Source organism: Clarias gariepinus, chromosome 13 (assembly GCF_024256425.1).
Source record: "Clarias gariepinus isolate MV-2021 ecotype Netherlands chromosome 13, CGAR_prim_01v2, whole genome shotgun sequence".
Classification (NCBI taxonomy): Eukaryota; Metazoa; Chordata; class Actinopteri; order Siluriformes; family Clariidae; genus Clarias; species Clarias gariepinus.
The window spans coordinates 2,500,127-2,522,221 of NC_071112.1; the positions used below are offsets into that span (position 1 = coordinate 2,500,127).

At 37.8% G+C, this 22,095-nt stretch overlaps 1 protein-coding gene across 1 annotated transcript in view; it reads right to left on the minus strand.

Moving 5' to 3' along the window:
• Positions 1-22,095, minus strand: part of alk (ALK receptor tyrosine kinase) — a 512,699-nt gene that overhangs the window by 16,071 nt on the left and 474,533 nt on the right. The window contains exons 12-19 of the mRNA XM_053509911.1: positions 11,101-11,263; positions 10,644-10,791; positions 8,791-8,901; positions 8,273-8,414; positions 5,391-5,561; positions 5,142-5,240; positions 4,883-5,038; positions 2,257-2,367 (exon numbers count right to left, since the gene is read on the minus strand). Coding sequence (XP_053365886.1) covers positions 2,257-2,367; positions 4,883-5,038; positions 5,142-5,240; positions 5,391-5,561; positions 8,273-8,414; positions 8,791-8,901; positions 10,644-10,791; positions 11,101-11,263 — 1,101 coding nt within the window. The remainder of the gene's footprint in view (positions 1-2,256; positions 2,368-4,882; positions 5,039-5,141; positions 5,241-5,390; positions 5,562-8,272; positions 8,415-8,790; positions 8,902-10,643; positions 10,792-11,100; positions 11,264-22,095) is intronic.

Genomic DNA, 22,095 nt, shown 5'->3' on the forward strand with positions numbered 1-22,095 from the left:
TGCCTCGGGTTCTACAGTATGTGCTTGGAGTTTGTCTACCATGGTCGTAAAAATGGGAATAAATACAATCGTCTCCACAGTCCCTAGTTAGACTACAGAGGTTTCTAGATGGATGGATGGATAGATGGATGGTGGTGATGATGATAAGGTAGCTGCAAATATATAATTTCATCATAACTTGCTTTAATACTTTCAGTTGGACCATTTTAAATCCATAAAACTAAAATGCCAACAATTAAATATGGTTGCTTAAAAGTGGACCATGTCACGCTGCCGGATGGATATTTGGAAATCTCAGGTCTGCCAGATCTTCTCGAGAAAAGACTCAACCGTCAACTGCTCAACTCAGCTGTAAGTCATTTTGGACACAAGGAGAATGAGAATGGTAAATCCTTTAAACAGCTTCATCACCAACGTTAAAAACAACAATTGGGGAAAAAAAAAACCACGGGAAAAGACCGACGAGTTAACATAAATCCTGCACAAAACCATACAGCCTTGCAAACACCTTGACACAAGCATGTGAACACAAAGATGCAAGAATGCGCGTGCCCACCTTCATACCCATCCGCGTTCTGAAACCTTGGTGGCTCTGACCCTCGGCTGTAAACACATTAGCACCGGCTGCGAGTGATTTATTCACAGTTTGGTAATTGACGAGGCTTGTCAGAGAACGGCTAACCGGCCATCCGTCATCACTCCATTTAATTCATCAATGGCTGTTCGCTACTCTTCGCTGTGTGGACAGCGCTGGCAGATGTTGATATGTGGTGTGATGGCTCAATGTGTGTGAAGGTATGATAAGACTGCACACATACACACGCCAGGATGATGCCGCGTGAGAGATGGCCATTAGCACGGATCCAACTGACACCCAGCTGCACTCATTAAAAACAAGAGCTTGTGCAGAGATGTCATGGGCAATCATTTTGTATTTTTTTAGGCTTGTTGAGGATTTTGTCCGTGTGTGTGTGTGTGTGTGTGTGTGTGTGCATAAGTGTGAGTATCTGAATTCGCTATTTATCGCTTCCCTTCTTTGACATTTATGTGTTCTCCAGGTTTGGAACTAAACTGCTTGCACTGGCAGTTTTTTGTTTTGTTTTGTTTTCTTAGATATCTCCGAACACTCGACATACCTGTATTGGTACCCACAAAAAAATATTTCTAAAGCTCGAGTCTCTGGATATCCATTTTTATATTTCAAGTGCATCATAAAATCCAACATTCCTGTGATTTAAAAACTTTATAATTTCTTTATCACGAAAAAAAGAAAGAAAATGTATCCTGTGCTCAAGTGACATTTAGAAAACGTGTAAAACACACTTTTGCCTTCATTATTTTTTTTGTAGGAGTCATTATTCTAATGATCAAAATGCAGATTTAACCTTCCTGACAAGCTATTTCTGCTGATTATTCATTTAACAGTCATGTGCACGCACACTCCATCCTTGTGCTACGTTGAATAATCGCATCTGATTTCTTTTGTAGTCTCCAACATATAAAGTAAAAAAAATAGCAAATAAAATGAGATTTTTTTAGAAGTATAATCTGTGGTGGCTGAAGTACACAAATCCTTTACCTGAGTAAATGTACAGGTAGGAACACCCGTAATTCTGTAGTTTCGTTATTTTTGCATTTAAAAAAATACATTAAATATTACAAACAGTAAGAAAAATAGAAGTCCTCCATTTACATTTCTACTTGAGCAAAACTACAAAATTACTTACCTTTAAATTTACTTAATTATTAAAAGTACTCAGCTTGTATTACCTCTGGCTGTCTGTCTGCTGTTTATGATTTTAAACCTTTGCTACATGATTAATCATTTTATAAATTACGGTCAAATCATGCAATTACGCCTAACAGTCAGCAAGTGGCGATGTTCCTGCTTCAAATACTACGCACCACTTATGTAATGCAACGGTGTATGGAAATATAGTGAAGTAGAAAGTACAGATATTTTCTATAGGATATAGTGGAGCAAAATTAAAGTAAAGTATCCACTAATAAAACTACCACAGGTATGTGAAATATGCACCAAAGTACAGTAACTAAGTGAATGTTATTACTTCCGAGTATAATATAGTATACTGTACATTTTCCTACTGACCTGGTTTTGCTCAGAAAGGGATGTCTCTGTTATTCTGTCTCATTATGTTATTCTGTCACTTTCACCTCTAATTATTTTAAACCCTGATTTCTAAGAACTTTAAAGCGTTGTACAAACATACTGAATTGAAGTAGTTTGCCACTTACTGATCATGACTCCAGACACGGCCAGTAACAGAGCTGCGATGAGTGCTGAGGTTCCTACAGAGAGCCCCAATGCCAGGTGAGAGAGAGAGGGCTGGGGAAGCACTGGTTTAACTGGAACACACACACACACACAAACTCACACACACTGTATTATAGTAACTTTAACTGACTTAGCCTCTGTCACATCCCAGTCCTGCCAAACTGCTCTAAACCTCTTTTTTGATTTTTTCTTCATTCAAATAATAAATATGTCATTGTCATGTTATGAGCTAAATGTTTTTGTAACACTTTCCGAGGGTTAGGGTTAATGATTTTGTGATTATTTTCACTCAGTGTTTGCAATTATATTATAGTTTCCTCTCTGTCCTTTCTATCAAATGTCTAATAAAATTCACAATATAAAAAAAATTAAATTAAAAAATATATTATATACAAGCAGATATTTACTGTTAAGTAATTCTTTGTGTCTGAATCTCAAATTATGACTTAATAATAATAATATTAATAATATTAATAATAATAATGTTTAATCTTAGACATTTTGTGCGCTATGTGGGAATGTAAATAATATATTAATATATTTAAAAGTCATTTAAACTTTTAAATACGTATAACGTATAAATATAACCGATTAAAGAATGGGTCAGAAATAAGTTTTTGTAGCTCGTACTTTTTATTTTTAGATTATCTTCAAATATTGTGTTTTTTATTGCATATGAAAAAGTTGTATAGTTCTTTAATACTCAAAAAAAAAAATAATAATAACTTTGGTGTTACTGTACCTTCCCCATTTATTATGTAATCTCTAATCTATCATTACAAAATCTCTTGCTATTTTATTGCAGAGTTTTCAGACTTTTTTTTTATTCCTTATAATCCTACAAACATGCTTTTTCAAGGGAGAAAAAAAAAGCTCCATACAGTAGATGTGATCCTCCGGTGATTCAGTACATTCAGGTGGTCAGCTGACTTCATTTTATTGCCCCATAACGTTACTGAGTCTAGACCTGAGTAACTGATCAACCCCAGATCATAACACTGTCTCCAGAGGCTTGTACAGTGGACACTATGCATGATGGGAGCATCGCTTCATGTCCTTCCCTTCTTACCCTGACACGCCCATCACTCTGGAATAGGCTCAGTCTGGACACATCGGGTCACATGACCAAGTGTTTTATAAGACAACAAGTGATTTACTTATGCACACACCGCTGTTGCATCCAAATCCTGTGAGTTTTCATCACATTGTGTCTGTGTGCGTATGGAAATACTCTTACTTCCACTATTAAACATGGCTGCAATTTCTATTGCTGATATTTTTATGATGCAACCTCACCAAATGTTTAGTTCATCTCTGCTCACACATTTTCATTTATTTATTTTTTATTTCTCTGACCCCATTTCTTTTTTCAAAGTTGACGGTTCAGCCCTATTCTTCCAGGTTTTAACACTGTGTTGACGAGTTTATAACCCAATTCCAGTCATTTCAAATCTTTTTAGCTTTTTTTCCTTTTTTGCTTGATGCAGGGCAATAATTTGACACTTGCGAAACATTGCTTTTGCAGTGTACTCCTTATTTTACTCATAGACCATGTTTAAATTTCCTCATCATATCTGGTACAATATAACTAGATGATTACGGCTCATTTTCCATGATGTATCTAATGCATGATTGACTAATGACCTTTTTTTTGTCTAGGAATAGTATTACATTATGAAACCCACTAAAGGGCAATAAAATGAGACTATAGCTTGTTAGGCCTGTTTAAGAGTTTTCACAGTCAAGAAAAATATTCATGTGCATTTATATAAAGAACAGGTTTATTATTGCTGTGAAATAAGCAGCAACTAGCAGTAAACCTTCATGCAATAAATGGAAAATGGAATAGGTGCAGACCCTTAGAAAGGGGTGGGAGGGTGATTGATTAGGTAGGTAGGTAAAAGAAACCTTTAACATTAAATAAAAAGTAAATAAAAAGCAACCAAACTTAAAAAAAAAAAAAAAAACTTGAGGATGACCATACTACAACAGAAATTATGATCAATTAAGATAAAAGTATAAAAAAGAGTATATATTAGTATTACTGTATATTATTAAAATATACTTTAGTAATCATACTTCATTAATAAAACAAAATATTAAATCGCATTCTCAAAGAATTTCTTTAGGTTTGGGTCAAAGCTAATGAGACTATCTACATATGACACAGAGCTCTTATCTTGTACTTATGAAATTTGTTTATTATTATTATTATTATTATTATTATTATTAATAGGTGTAGTACTGTTGTTGTTAATAATAATAATAATAATAATAATGATTAGTATAATCATCAATAACAACAACAATAATATTAATAAGAAGAATAACTTTAAATAATAATAATAATAATAATAATAATAATAATAATAATAATAGCCATGCAGTGACTGCTCTTGTTTGTTTTTATAGAATGTAAAAATCAAAATCAAATGCATTTAAAAAAGCGACTTTTCTAAAGCAAATATGTTCTGGAAGGCAATGTAAAAATATCAGCCTCTCTTCCCCCAATCTGGCCTTAATATAACTAAATAGAAAATAAGACTGATGAAGCTTGTTGCGTCCTCTCTGTATTTTTCTTTTTACCTGTATCATTGACACAGGAGACACCGTCTGGGCCGAGGACAAGATCTTCTTCGCAGTAACACTTGGTTCCCTCCAAAGTCTCATGGCACTCTCCTGACTCACAGTGACTGCAGTTCTGCACTGGGTTGATGATTACCTCACCATCATCCTCCATGCCTGAGAACAACGTGACATACAGATACACAACATACAGTACAGTTAGTCACCAAAATGATGCAAGAGCCAACGTGCCAGGAGACACCACACTGAATGTGCCTACCTTTAAGTGCATCAATGAATATCTCTCCATCCGGGCTGATAAAGGAGGATCCGTCCTCTCCATCCTGCTCGGGGTCGTTGTCTGCCGAAGTGCTGCCACCTGCAAACCACAGAGGTGGAAAACAGCTCTCACGCAATGTGATGCAACAGGTTCAAAATGACAGAGCAGGAAATAGCACACTGCAGAGCAGTTCAGTTCTGCATGGTACAGTACATACGACATGACATCAAGCCTCCATGGATATCTAACCTCTATAGCCACCTCCACCACCCCCGCTGGTGCAAGCTCCCCCGCCTCCTCCGAAGCCACCATGAGCCCTCCAGCCCACTGTATGGCACGGATCTCCTCCTTGACCTCCCAGATTGAGGGGTTTCCCACCCCGAGCCACAGGAACACTATCATTCCAACCACCACCTCCACCTGAAGAGCAAAGATGGCAACAGGTTTTAGACACACGGTGAAGTAGAGTGCTTAGAACATATTTATTTGTCTCCTGACTCGACACAGAAACAGACAGCTTGTTGTTCGCCCAAGAATTTCCAATAAGCAGGTCTACTCTTTTACATCTTGTCAACTTCTGGAATGGTCCTATTATTTATTTTTTTTTGTTTTTGTTTGCTCCAGCCATCCAATCTAAAAGAAGATGCTATGACACACTGAGTGCTATGGTTCATGCACTAAAGTAAATGTCACAAAGACCAGAACATATGGCTTTCTTCTTTCTTTCAGCTACCAAGCACAGACCATTCCTTTCTTTCTTTTCTTTTTTTCTTTTTTTTTTGTACCAAAAATACAATAAATGTATTCTATATATATTTTTCTGTCAACTGAGCACATGCAGAGCCATAAACAAGACCACAGACAGCAGGAGAAACCTTAGACTTTCCAAACAGCATGAAATATCACCGTGAAGTCAATATTAATTGTGGTAAGTGTTGTTATTACTATTATTATTATTTTTTTTTTAATCCGACCTTTTTTATATTTAATTGGTAATGCATGAAAAGTATTTCCAGATTTTCATATGTGATTAATCATAACATAAAGGTGTAAAGGTCAGCCAAGTTCTGATATGGTAATCAGATATTGCATTGTCATAATGTGGATGTTTTTTGGAAATGTGCCGCTTTTTATTATTAATGAAAATGGTATGAAATTGATTAATTGATTGATTAAATGCAAGAATTGATTAATGGCTATTTTTTTTTATAATTTTGAAGACTGTAAATGAAACAAAGCATATTTAGAAATCTTTTTTGCCATATGGTTTTATACATACAGGTTAATAAACTATGACTATAAAAATTTTGAAATAATGGAATTATTTAAAATTATGACTATTAAATCTAAATAAATTAGAATTGCAAACATTGAGGTGTGTAACATGCAGCTATTTTACTTCCAAACTGCCAGACTTTCTTGTATTTTAATGTAGTCCTGAGGAATAGTTCTCCAGGCTTCTTGGCTTTTATTTTTGGCAAGTTTTCTGCCTCGTATTTTCACTTCAGTCCCTGTACCTAAGCAGATTCAGAGAAATGTTTTTTTTTATTCCTTAAGCCACAAAATAATCAATGTATAAAAAGCATCTAACTTAAGTCCTGACTCAGTGAGAAACAGGTGCAGATGATGTCAGATGATCAGGCGGTGATTAGTAACTTGATCAGAATGCTGAGTGGTTGGAACAGACGAGAGGGGAAACGAGGTCGCTGCTCAGGATGTCACATAAACACCCAGTTTTTAAATTGTATCTTTAGCCTCTGTGACAGCAATATCATTTTAGTTTATTTTAATTTAACGAAATTAAAAGTGGCTCTGTATTGTACTGTACTGCGGCTGCTGTACTGTAACTTGGTGACTTTTTAAAACCATATTTAAATCCAAACTAGCGTTTGTATTATTTTGAACTCACACAGTTGCTATGGAGTTATGCAGTTGCTATGTATATCACTAAAACTGTTTTTACTGGAAGCTCATTAAAAGAAGTAAAGCAAAGCCGACAGTGTAATCCTGCAGGCTGATTAAATTGGCCATTAAAATGACAGCTAAAGCTGGTATAAAGCACAGAGTGTGCGGTGCATACAGTACATGAAAAGAGGAGAAGAAACATCATAGAAGTTTTAGTTACATTGTACATTGTTTTGTATCAGTTTCTGCCATAAGATATTATATAAACCAAAAAAACAAAAAAAAAAACAGATTACATTTAAAAATTTGGTGTTGCCAAAAATTTGCATATGAAATAATGCTCGGGATGGGAGTACCTGAGGCTAGGGAACCACCTTACCATTTTTGTGCTGCTTCTCGTTTTTTGTTTTATGAATTATCTGAATCGTGCTTGACTACGATAGACAACATATCATCCACAGCCAGAAAAAAAAAGCGGCTTACGTAAGACTTAACACGACTAAAATATCATCCTCTACATCGGCAAGGCATGCCTCGTGTGGCACGGCAGAAACCAGAAATAAATGTCTGAAAGGGAGCAGCATATGATGTCAGAATAGGGATTGTGAGCGGGCCATGCCCTGAGCCTCTCACACTGACTCCGAGCAGCAGTAAATAGAACGCAATGGGGAAGCTGGCCTTTGAAATGCGCAGCTCTGATAGAAGTCATACAGTGCACGCAGCAAGACAGGACCATGGGGGAGACCATATGCATGCACAAACAGACACACACACACACACACACACACACACACTCTCAATGTGTGCACACTAAAAAATACTCCAAAACTGAGCTCATGCTGTCATACACTATCTATATTCCTTTTTCCTCCAATTTAAAAAACTCTGTGGTTCAAAAGAACCACACAGGAAGATTGCTTGGCCTTACATATAAAAAAAATGTACATCCTAAAATTCTCAGCACAACAGGGACCACAGCGCAAACATCTCGTTCAAGAACAAATATTTTTATGTCTAGCCGCTCCAGGTACATGACCTAAAACTGCCTTAGTATTCAGTAACGTACTACAGGAGACTTAGTCCTGAGTACACGCACACACTGTATTTGCATCCTCTTCGACTCGCTTCTAGAAATATGGATGGCGTAGATACTGCTTGGATTTATGGATTTATTTACAGCATCCAAAACTCCAGACTGATGTTATTCCTGATGTGTGGATCCTCACCTGAGGCTCCTGACATGCCGTTGAGGCCGGGAACACTAATATCATGGTCCACCAGCTCCATCAAGCTCTCTGAGTGGCCGTTGTACCCTCGACCCCCACCGCCGGCAGCAATTAGCAGAGGGGTATAAACTCCCTTCACCACCTGAAAGCAAACAGCCATGTGGTTTCTGAGTTCATAATTCAAAAACACCAGCCTGGATCAATGATGAGTTAACCTTTCCAGGTTGTAAATTTCCCCAGTGACATTTGACAAAATCAGAAAAAGACAAATCCATTTGTGAACAATATTGGTGTTGGGATGCAAACTAATAACATATGTGCGAGATACAACCATAGTATAGACCGTGGTATATATATACTGTATATATATATATAACACTCTATTGTGTATAAAATTTGAAATAGTAGCGCGTGCCTGCTTACACACTTTCCAATCTAGACCATGTTTAAGTCACCTTCTGCTTCACTCATTGGTCTTAATTCATCCATTTTGTTTCTGAAATACTTGGAAGTCTTACCTTAAAGATGTACGTAGCGCCCCCTCCTCCTCCGCCTCCTCCCTTTAACACGCTCTTGCTGTCTGGAGGGCCTTTCTGCTCAAGACAGATTTTCTGCAGAGGCTCCTCAGTCTGCATGATAAGCAGAGCGCACATCCGGCAGGTAATTATTAAAGCTAATTTTGTCGCCAAGCCTTTCTAACGTTCATGTCCTTAAGCTAAAAGATGATTGGTTTATTATTTGCGTTTAGCTAACCCGGGACAGATCCAATATACTCTTTACTGGAGTATGGTACTATACTGTAAACTACACTGGCTTATTGTATGGAATGCTCCACTGAAATACAGGACTGTACTCTACAACAGGTTACAGTAGTATATACTCTCTATTAGGTAACTAAACTTCACTCTAGACTGGAATACTTTAGTGTATACTAGACTAGGCTATAGTACTAAGTTTTACAGTAGGATGGGTACTCTATACTAGGCTAGTGTACTATAGACGATACAGACAACTTAAATTATATCTATATAACTATATTTATATTATATAACTAATCAGCTTATTAGCACCCTTTCTTTAATTGAAGCGTGTGTGATAGCACTGTACTCCTCACTAGGCTACAATAATGTACTCTACACTGGGATACCGTAGTTTACTCCACATTAGAATATTGTACTGTATATCCTTTATAGGATATAGTATTGTACCCCCACAGTGGTCTTTATTACTGCAGTAAACTCTACAGTACTGTGTTTAATACTGCGCTACTGCACTGAACTCTACTCTGGGCAATAATACTGCAGGACTGTACTATAGTTTTTAACATTTATCTTTTGATGTAAGCACTTTGAGATTGGGTCCACATGACAGATGTTATAGAAATTATAATTTCTAAAAAATTATTATTTCTGGACAGAGGACATTTCCAAATAATAAAATAAATGTAATAAAATAAATGAATAAAAATGTATATTCAGTAAATTGTATATGCTGTACAGTATATTCAGTTGGCCTGCAAATGGCTCACGCAGAAATAAAATAACATGAGAATATGTGAACTACAGTACTATAGTCTACACTGAAGTACTGTACTATACTCTACAGTACGCTGGACTACAGTACTATAGTCTACACTGGGGTACCCCACTCTACCCATGGGGCAGTGGTGGCTCAGTCTGTTAAGACTGTGGGTTACGGGGGTACTGATCGGAAGGTCGGGGGTTCGAGGCCCAGCATCGCCAAGTTGCCACTGTTGAGCCCTTGAGCAAGGCCCTTAACCCTATCTGCTCCAGGGGCGCTGTAAGCTGGCTGACCCTGCGCTCTGACCCCAGTTTCCTAATTGGGATATGCAAAGAAGACATTTCACTGTGCTGTAAAGTACATGTGACAAATAATTTAATATTCTGCTTCTATTCTTCTTCTTCTACACTGGGGTACTGTACTGTACTCTACATTGGTACTATAGACTACATTGTGCTACAGTACTATAGTTTACAATGGGGTACTGTACCCTACTCTACTACAGTTCTATATCAAGATTATCCCAATTATGATATTGGGATATAGTACTATATACTGGGCTATAGTCTACAGTGGGCTATTGTACTGTACTTCTAGTACACTAGTCTACAGTTTTATAGTTTATTCAGTGTATATTCAGTGTATACACTGGGTTATTGTAATATAGTACACAACAGGCTACTACACAGGGCATTAATACCATAGTACATAATAGTCTATACCAGGCTACAGTACTATACTCCACACTGGAATGCTGAGCTGTACTCTACACTGGAGCAGTCTATACTTTAAACATAACATCTAAATGAATATTATGTAGATTAGTGTAAATATTGGGCAAGTGGCTCACTTTAGAACAAGCATCTTCTCCTTGTTGTCCCACCAGGATATACAGAACCTCATCTTTGTGCAGCCTGAAATCTCCAGCAATATACACTCCATGTGATCTGAACATGTTCAGAACACTGCGTCCACCAGCCGCACCATACGCTGTGATCCTATAAGGTCCGAAGTAAAGACAGACATGTTGAGTTTAATCCCAAAGGAATCTCATACAGTACATGTCATGTTTTTCTTCTTAAAAAACAAACAAAAAAAAAAACATCCTAAAACTAGCAAAATGATATGCAAATAGAACATTTGGCTTGAAATAGGGGTAATAATCTCTTATTATTTTTTCTGTATACTTATGGTACTGTAAGAAATGACAGGTGCAGTAGGTCTGGCTAGATTCAAAAATATTTCACATGCTAAGATGTAATTTTTTTTTTTTGCAGTGTAATATTTATTCTCAGTAAGAGATGTACCTGTATATTCCGGTCTCGGGAACCCTCCACATCTGGATGCCCTTCAGTGCTCCCTTTGTCCCTACGGTCACATTCACATTGCTTTTACGGTAGGAACTGCTACACTGAGAAGGAGTCGGACCAATTGGCCCTGTAGCGCCACAGGTGCGGAAAAACCACTTGGCTGCAAACACACGTACACCCGAAGACAAACACATCATCAGATGTCATCATGTCATACATACAGTATGATATCATATGGAACATACAGTATATACAGAACATGCCTACATACACATTTTCTTTAAAGAGAAATACAGTGCTGTGACATGGCTAGTTTAACACAGATGAAGCACTTCATTATCTACTCTGCCTTCGTGTCTGAGCGAGATGAATAAAGGGAGAGCGACTGAGAGGTGGAATAGATGCCATACATGTTTGGTCTCTAGTTTCCAGATTCTCAATTAAATTGCAGAAAGAAGAGACTCTGGGTCTTGATACGATCACTCAGTTTAAAAAAAAAAAAAAAGTCTACCTGTTTGAACATTACCAATGTCTCCCAAAAGTGGCACAGACAAGAGCTGGACATTATTTCTCATTAGGGCTATAATGGCCCATGTGGAAGCCTGACAAGATTTGCCGCATTTGCCATTAGCCAGGAGATTACTCTTGTCAGATGGGCGCAGTGGCACTGCTCTGAGCTACAGTCTGGACTTGGAATCAAGTTCTTAGAAAGTCAGCCAAGAGGAACCGCATTTGCTCATTTTATGGGACAAAGAAGGAATCTAAAATATAGCACAAGCCTTCAAGCAGATTTCAGCATGCAGATTTCAGCATTATGCTAGAATGTACAACAGAGACTATTCTCATGACCATAATGCAATCAAAACAATCAGGTTGCTAAAATGTATACATCCCGTCCACACGTACACGATTATATTTGATAATGATATTTCATCGTGTAGATGCATTCTTTGTTTTGTGTGTTTTTGTGTAATTTAATAATGCTTAATCATAAATACTTTTAACTCATAAGGAGGATGCAACATCATCACTGGAGGATGCAACTACTGTAATATCCCACCAGTAATCAAAAGAATACCCCAATTAGAATAAAACTGCATTATGTAAACACCTCAGTCTGACCCGATCTGGCCCAATCAGAATTACTTTTTAAACAACGTGAGAGTGGATTTTATAATCTATTCAATAGCTTATTATTAATGTAAACTTTACATAATCTGATTGAGGGGCAGCGTTGACTCAGGCTCAGGGTTGAGTGTTCCACAGGGTCCCACCACAGGGTCCCACCACAGGGTCCCACCACAGGGTCTTGCGAAAAGCCTTTAACTCTATGTGTGTATATATACCCAGTCTGTGAGATGCAGGGTATCCAGGACCAAGGAAGGGTTTTCGGCAAAAGATCTGTATTCATAACTTCCGGATTTGGTGGTGAAGAGTCTGGTCTTGTTAGAATATATACTTCGTTTCATTCTTTGGGCATTTCCCCTATATGGGGGTAACATTAGTTTACATGAAGAGTTTTTGACAAGCAAATCTTGCTTCTGCTAGGTCTTTGGCGGAGGAAGGGGCACAGATTGGCTTGCATTTCATACCTAGTAAAGCATCAAACAGATGAGATGTGACCAAGTGATGGGAAGAAGGTTCGAAGGCAGAACGTGGGAAAAGATAGGAACCTCTATGCTTCTTCTTCTTCTTCTTCTTCTTCTTCTTCTTCCTCTTCAGATCAGTATCCAACAAATAAACAGTTCATCCTTTAACCAGACTGATTTCAGATTAGACTGAAGATATATGGTCCATGTAAATGTGTTTGTCAATGTTCACTTTAAAACTTTTAACCAACTATTAGCTTGAAATAAATAAATTGGGAAGCAAAGAATAATTATCAGACCTTCTTGTTTTTCCAAGAATCTAACCAATGTGCAGCTCTTAGAGTTATTACTGTAGTAGTAAAAAAAAAATCCTTTTTTTTTGCTTCTTGGAAAATTTATCAAATAAATGTCATTTGTATGGATGGATTTTTTCTAACAGAGGGGCAAAAACTAAACTTCCAATAATATCTGGACACTGGGCCTTAGTGAGGAGTGATGGGGAAAGTTTAGGCACACTTATATGATATGTATTTTACAATACTACAGTTTAAATACAGTAGATAGTGACATTTCTTGCAATGATATACAGTCCACATCTTTACATTTACAGTGGGGTAAAAAGAAATTTAGTCAGCCAATTGTGCAAGTTCTAACACTTAAAAAGATGAGTGAGGCCTGTAATTTTTATCATAGGTTTACCATGAGAGACAGAATTTTTTTTAAAAATCTAAAAAATATTGTAGGATTTTTAATGAATTAATTGGTAAATTCCTCTGTAAAATAAGTATTTGGTCACCTACAAACAAGCTAGATTTCTGGCTCTCACAGACCTGTAACTTCTTCTTTAAAAGGCTCCTCTGTCCTCCACTTGTTACCTGTGTTAATGCCATTTGTTTTAACTCGTTATCAGTATAAAAGACACCTGTCCACAACCTCAAACAGTCACACTTCAAATGCCACTATGGCCGAGACCAAAGAGCTGTCAAAAGACACCAGAAACAAAATAGTAGACCTGCACCAGGCTGGGAAGACTGAATCTGCAATAGGTAAGCAGCCTGGTGTGAAGAAATCAACTGTGGGAGCAATTATTAGAAAATAGAAGACATACAAGACCACTGATAATCTCCCTCGATCTGGGGTCCACACAAGATCTCACTCTGTGGGGTCAAAATCCCAGAACCACACGGTGGGACCTAGTGAAAGACGTGCAGAAAGCTGGGACCAAAGTAAAGACTACAATCAGTAACACACTGCACCACCAGGGCCTCAAATCCTGCAGTACCAGACGTGTCCCCCTGCTTAAGCCAGTACATGTCCAGGTCCGTCTGAAGTTTGCTAGAGAGCATTTGGATGATCTAGAAGAGGATTGGGAGAATGTCATATGGTCAGATGAAACCAAAATATAACATTTTGGTAAAAACTCAGCTGTCGTGTTTGAAGAAGAAAAAATGCTGAGTTGCATCCAAAGAACACCATGCCTACTGTGAAGCATGGGGGTGGAAACATCATGCTTTGGGGCTGTTTTTCTGCAAAGGGACCAGGACGACTGATCCGTATAAGGGAAAGAATAAATAGGGCCATGTAATAGGGCCATGTATAGTAAGATTTTGGGTGACAACCTCCTTCTATCAGCAAGGGCATTGAATATGAAACGTAGCTGGGTCTTTTAGTATGAAAAAAATCGCAAACACACCGCCCGGGCAATGAAGGAGTGGCTTTGTAAGAAGCTTTTTAAGGTCCTGGAGTGGCCTAGCCAGTCTCCAGATCTTAACTTCATAGAAAATCTTTGGAGGAAGTTGAAAGTCTGTGTTGCCCAGCGACAGCCCCTAAACATCACTGCTCTAGAGGAGATCTGCATGGAGGAATGGGAACGAAATACCAGCAACAGTGTGTGAAAACCTTGTGAAGACTTACAGAAAACGTTTGACCTCTGTCATTGCCAACAAAGAGTATATAACAAAGTATTGAGATGAAATTTTGTTATTGACCAAATACTTATTTTCCACCATAGTTTTCAATCAAATAAATATTCTAATGAAATGTAGAAGCAAGGGTGTGACCAAGGGTCAGGTGTGAGGTGAGGGTCTTATTTGAATCTTGTGTATGGTTTTGTGTTGTGTTATGAGTGACAAAGAACATCACTTCTGATAGAAAGACATAAAGTGTGTTATTAAAATGATGTTTAATGGATTTTTTTTTCATGTGTGAACAAGCTGCGTTTTTACTACTAGAAATAAATGAGTGAGGTTTGCTCTTTCAATATAATTAAACTAAATTAATAAAAAAAAACATTTTTTAAAAGCTTGCAATAAAACTTTATTATATATATATATATATATATATATATATATATATATATATATATATATACACAGTGGTGTGAAAAACTATTTGCCCCCTTCCTGATTTCTTATTCTTTTGCATGTTTGTCACACAAAATGTTTTTGATCATCAAACACATTTAACTATTAGTTAAAGATAACATAATTTAACACAAAATGCAGTTTTTAAATGGTGTTTTTTATTATTTAGGGAGAAAAAAATCCAAACCTACATGGCCCTGTGTGAAAAAGTGATTGCCCCCTTGTTAAAAAAGAACTTAACTGTGGTTTATCACACCTGAGTTCAATTTCTGTAGTCACCCCCAGGCCTGATTACTGCCACACCTGTTTCAATCAAGAAATCACTTAAATAGTAGCTACCTGACACAGAGAAGTAGACCAAAAGCATCTCAAAAGCTAGACATCATGCCAAGATCCAAAGAAATTCAGGAACAAATGAGAACAAAAGTAATTGAGATCTATCAGTCTGGTAAAGGTTATAAAGCCATTTCTAAAGCTTTGGGACTCCAGCGAACCACAGTGAGAGCCATTATCCACAAATGGCAAAAACATGGAATAGTGGTGAACCTTCCCAGGAGTGGCTGGCCGACCAAAATTACCCCAAGAGCGCAGAGACAACTCATCCGAGAGGCCACAAAAGACCCCAGGACAACATCTAAAGAACTGCAGGCCTCACTTCCTCAATTAAGGTCAGTGTTCACGACTCCACCATAAGAAAGAGACTGGGCAAAAACGGCCTGCATGGCAGATTTCCAAGGCGCAAACCACTTTTAAGCAAAAAGAACATTAAGGCTCGTCTCAATTTTGCTAAAAAACATCTCAATGATTGCCAAGACTTTTGGGAAAATACCTTGTGGAACGACGAGACAAAAGTTGAACTTTTTGGAAGGTGCGTGTCGCGTTACATCTGGCGTAAAAGTAACACAGCATTTCAGAAAAAGAACATCATACCAACAGTAAAATATGGTGGTGGTAGTGTGATGGTCTGGGGTTGTTTTGCTGCTTCAGGACCTGGAAGGCTTGCTGTGATAGATGGAACCATGAATTCTACTGTCTACCAAAAAATCCTGAAGGAGAATGTCCGGCCATCTGTTTGTCAACTCAAGCTGAAGCGATCTTGGGTGCTGCAGCAGGACAATGACCCAAAACACACCAGCAAATCCACCTCTGAATGGCTGAAGAAAACCAAAATGAAGACTTTGGAGTGGCCTAGTCAAAGTCCTGACCTGAATCCTATTGAGATGTTTGGCATGACCTTAAAAAGGCGGTTCATGCTAGAAAACCCTCAAATAAAGCTGAATTACAACAATTCTGCAAAGATGAGTGGGCCAAAATTCCTCCAGAGCGCTGTAAAAGACTCGTTGCAAGTTATCGCAAATGCTTGATTGCAGTTATTGCTGCTAAGGGTGGCCCAATCAGTTATTAGGTTCAGGGGGCAATTACTTTTTCACACAGGGCCATGTAGGTTTGGATTTTTTTTCTCCCTAAATAATAAAAACCATCATTTAAAAACTGCATTTTGTGTTCAATTATGTTATCTTTGACTAATAGTTAAATGTGTTTGATGATTAGAAACATTTTATGTGACAAACATGCAAAAGAATAAGAAATCAGGAAGGGGGCAAATAGTTTTTCACACCACTGTATATTACTCTTTGAAATGATCAGACACTTTTGCTTTAAAAATAACACAAGCCTTTGCACACACACACTTGCACACATACACATCTTATTTATTTGTTCGCTCTTGCAGTGATAACTGACATTTCCTATTTCTCAATTGCTTACAAACTTTTTAAATGAAAGTTTCTCTCTCTCTCTCTCTCTCTCTCTCTCTCTCTCCCGAAAAAAAAAAATTGACATGAAAAAAAAAACAGCACTTATCAGTCTGCATTATATAGTTTTCTATTAAGATGTGACTTCTATGGCACCCAGACATTTAATAAGTTTGAATGCTGCTGATGGGTCTCTTTCTTTCTTTCTCTCTTACACACACACACACACACACACACACACACACACACACACCAAAGAAGCCTAGAAAAAAAAACGCAGAAATGCTGTGGTTCTTATTAAATAACAAAAGTTGAACATTTTTATACTCTGTGTAGATCCTGCGGGGTATAAAATACACAAATACGCATAACTCATGATTTTGCCCTGCAGTTTTACTCTTAAGGACTCTGTGGTGGGGGAGAACAGCCGAATACAGGTCACTACTTTGGCACTGTTCCTGAAAAGTTTTTTTTTTTTTTTTTTTTTTTTTAAATATAAATATATTTCTAGTGCATAAAAATATTTGTTTAACTCTGTTTAGGCTTTTTTTGACCCACAGGCTACTGAAGAATACTTTCACCAATGTATAAACTATACACTCAAAGTTGCAAAGTTTTAGCTACATACATTTTTTTACTTAAAATTATTGCTGTAAATGAATAAAAAATTCTTATCCAGTTAATCACAGTAAATCTTTAATCTTTAATAATAGTAAATCTAGATAATAGTCTGTAATTAATGTCAATCACATAATCACATATTATTATAAACGTGCAATGCAGAAATAAAGAAATAAATGACAAACTGGTTAGAGAAAACAGTTTATGCAGTTTTATAATATTTCAAACATTAACATAAATTCTTTCGAATAGGACATGCAACCGACGGCGTTGCTTGAACCCGGACCCAAAAAAACAAAACAACCTAGAGCCATAACCACCTGAGCCACCACTCACACCTCTTACATTGAATGTATTCTTGCACACAACCTTTATCCAAACTTCCATCAAGATTTTATAATGAAACTTGCTGTTCAGCACCTGTAGATGTTTCCTCAGTCATCTTATTATCTGGGTTAAACGTGCCGTTATCACACACAGCCGGGTAACCGCCCAACGATTATGGAAAGCCATTAGGGTCAAACTTGTTTATATGATTAATTTGCGTTAATAAAAATAGTATTGTGTTTAAAATTTCTAAATTAATTACATGCGTTAGCGTGTTAGTACTGAAAGGCTTACAACTAAAAGGTAACAACAGAACCCTTTAAATACTTAATTGATAATGATTATTGAATATATTTGAGTTAACACGAATATTGTTATACAAATACATTGACGAACATACAGCTCACAGTTATAGTAGGAATTTAACTACAGTCCTTTTATTCTGTATCAGGGTCCCTTCTGTACTGTATCTTGTTCCTCTCATGGGTTCTTCCTCATGCTGTCTCAGGATCCTTTCCTTGTCAGTCACCTCTGGCTTGTTTGTTAGCAGTAAACTGATAAAACTATAACAGCAATTTAAATTATGTTCCCAAATCTTAAAATTAGCAGATATTAAAACGCTAATTAAGAAACCTGACCTTGATCCTTGTCAGCTGTCTAATTACAGGCCGATATCAAACCTCTATCTCTTTACTGTATCTCTAAGATCCTGGAAAAGATAGTAGCGAAGAAATTATGTTTATATCTACATAGGAATGGCATAAACAAGCTGTATAAGGATTTAGGCCTCATCACAGCACAGAGACAGCACTTGTTAAAGTAGTAAATTACCTCCTATTGGCCACTGATCGCGTTTGCATCACTATACTTGTGTTACTCGACCTCAGTGCAGCTTTGTACACTATTGGTCATAGTATTCTTTTTCACAAATTAGAAAAAGTAGTAGGAATTAGGAACCGGCCGTCGTGTGTCTCAGATCCTATTTGACTGATCGTTATCAATTTGTAGATTCAAATGGTTCTAAAGTGCATGTTCTAAAGTGGAGTTTGGTGTTCCACAGGGTTCAGTTTTAGGCCCACTGCTTCTTTCTCTTTACATGCCTTCTCTGGGCAACATAATTCGTAAGCATGGTATTAGTTTCTATTGTTATGCTGATGACACAGTTATATGTTTCAGCAAAACCAAATGAGAAAAAACGGCTTATTAAAGGGGTCATACAGCACTACATGCACTATTTTAAGCTGTTTGGACTGAACTGTGTGTTAGGAGAGTGCGTACACAACCACTCTACGATGATAAAGAGCCGCCCAGTGGTTTTCTTTTCGTTTATTACAGTAACATCCCCCTTCTGAAATCAGGCCAATCACAAATGCCTGTCGATGTGACGCCAAACCGACAGAGGCCGCTCCTACACAAGTTGAATGACACTGGTGTTTTAGCAAAGACCCGCCCCTAGTGAGAAGAAGCTGTCGGCCATTGTTTTTCGCCGCTGGAGCAAAATGGCGCCTAAGCGAGTGTTGTGTACAGTTGTTGGGTGTAATAGCGAACACAGGAGTCGTCATTCACTACCTAGGGTTAGTGACCTAGGGTACCTAGTTAGGGTTAGGTATCTGAGCCACTGAGGAGGCAGTGGCTGAATTTAGTTTTTAAAGCTAACGTCCCCGCTGATTTACCTAAATGCGTTCATGTTTGCGATAATCATTTTTCACCAGACTGCTTTATAAACGCGGGTCAATATAAAGCAGGTTTTACTAGGAAGCAGCTCCTAAAAATGGATCTGTACTAACGCTTCGTGTTCCTGCTTCATCTTCACCAGGCTCGGTGAGTGTGATTTATTTTACTATGACTCTTTGCAGATCGCCTTTTCTAATAATCACGATGAATGCGGAGTGTAAGTTAACTTATACTCTAATAGTACATGGTTATGGCTTCTTCTCTATGTACATCTGTCTCTATATAATTCCTAATCGCCCGTTTATAATAAACAATGCATTAAGGTGATTGTCTAGTTGCAAACTGTGTACGTAGTCGGAAAACTATATTATGCTTACCTTTGTTACGTTAGATGGTTTATAACGATGTCTGTCGAAGATTAAGAAGTCATGTAAACACATCAGTAAACACATCGCGTCCGTATCTCTCTCGGTAAGTTTCCCCGCTTTTTGTTGTTGTTGCTCGCGGTAGCGCAAGAGCCCATTAATTCATGCCCATGCAGTGATGAGAGACAAATTGAGTCGATGCATGTCCATTCTTTTAATTTCTGCGTTGTCAGATATTACAAACTTCCGCGTAGGTTCGGTACTTAAATCAAACCAAAAACGACTGAAGAAAACAGGCTCAGGCTCTATAATCCATAGTTTTCCAGTTTGGACTGCATTACCCACAAAGCATTGCCCGCACTGGACTACACTTCCGTGGCTATACCCCACGTGTCACGCCCCACAGAACTGGGGGGGGCGGGCTCAGCAGAGGTCATGAGCATTTAAATTAGCATGTACTGAAACAGGTTGCTGAGAACAGAGCTAGTTTTTACCAGGTAAAAGTAGTGTTTTTTTTACACAATCCTTTTAAATTTTTAATTAACGTATAATACAAACTTTTTATTAGGACCCTAAAGATCATATTAACATTTAATGAAAAATATGATGTGTAGGACCTTTAAAGCAACGTGTGCGGGACATAGGAGATTGGATGTTAATTAATGCAGCTAGAAACAAGCTTTCTGATCACACTGTAACATCAAATGGACTTTCGGTTCTATGAAGTGCAACAGTGAAAGACCTTGGTGTGATTATAGATTCCAGCCTTTAATTTGAAGCACATGTAGATAATATTACCAGGATAACATTTGTTTTACCGCAGAAATATTTGCAAGTTAAAAAAATATATTGTCACTAAATGATGCAGAAAAAGTAGTTCATGCTTTTATCACCTCTAGGTTGGACTATTGTAACGCCTTACTGTCTGGTTGTTCAACTAGGTGCATAAACAAGCTTCCATTAGTCCAGAATGCAGCAGCGAGAGTCCTCACTAAAACCAGAAGATAGAAAAAGTGCCTCCCTGTGAAATTTCGCATTGATTTTAAAATATTATATTGTCGTATGAAGCATTAAATGGTCTCGCGCCGCAGTATCTGAGTAAACTACTTGTGTCTTACAATCCACCATGCCTACTTCGATCAAAGGATGCAGGCTACTGGTCAGTACCGCGTATTGTGAAAACTACAGTAGGGGCAGAGCTTTTTCTTACAAATCCCCAAAGTTATGTAATAGTCTTCCAATTTATGTTTGGGACTCAGACACAGTCTCAGTGTTTAAGTCCAGGTTAAAAACCTATTCATTGAGCCAAGCGTTTTTTGTAAATAGATTAACTGTAAAAGAGCAGATCTGGGGGACTCATTGACGTAGAGTATTATGGTGATCTGGTATGTTTAGATGCTGTCCTTCCCACTCTCATTAATCACTCATGTTGTTGACGGTAAAGTGATTGGTCGCTTTACATCTAACGGAGCCCTCATGTCTGTGTCTCCTTCTGGCTCTCCCTTTTAGTTATGCTGTCATAGTTAGTCCTGCTGGAGTCCCTGCTTACACTCTGCACGAAATATACATTCATGTTTTACATTGTTTGACTGTGACCATACATATCTGCCATCTCTCCTTCTCTTCTGCTTTTTCCTCTTCTCTCACTACTCCCCTCTCTCTCTCTCTCTTTTCCTCTACCTGTCTCTCTGTCAAGCTATACATGTCGCTCCTGAGCTGCCAGGGATCTAGACCTCATCTACCCCTGGAGCTGTCTGACTCATCCTGGTGTCCTGCTTCTGATTGAAGATCTGCCTGCATGTGGTCTACCTGGGATGCGTGTGGTGACTTGGGACAGTTCCACTTTTTCCTGTCCTCAGCTGATGCTGACAGCTGTTCTCTAAGGACTTGTGACTTTATTCGCTCGATAGCTCAGAACACATCTCCTGTTTAACTAAACTTCCATCTCAAACATTAGGATGCAGATCAATCCCTGTTATCCGTTTTACTCAAATGAGGATGGGTTCCCTGTTGAGTCTGGTTCCTCGCAAGGTTTCTTGCTATTACCATCTCAGGGAGTTTTTCCTTGCCACTGTTTGTCTGGCTTGCTAATCAGGGACAATCTTATAATTTTGATCCATACGCTTTCACATCTCATACAAACTTAAATAATTCTTTTGATTGTGTAAAGCTGCTTTGCGGCAATGAAAATTGCTAAAAGCGCTATACAAATAAAATTGAATTGAATTGAATTGAATTAACATTGTAGTCACATCATTGGTTCACAAATCAGTGCACAGAGAGTAAATAAAAATGACTT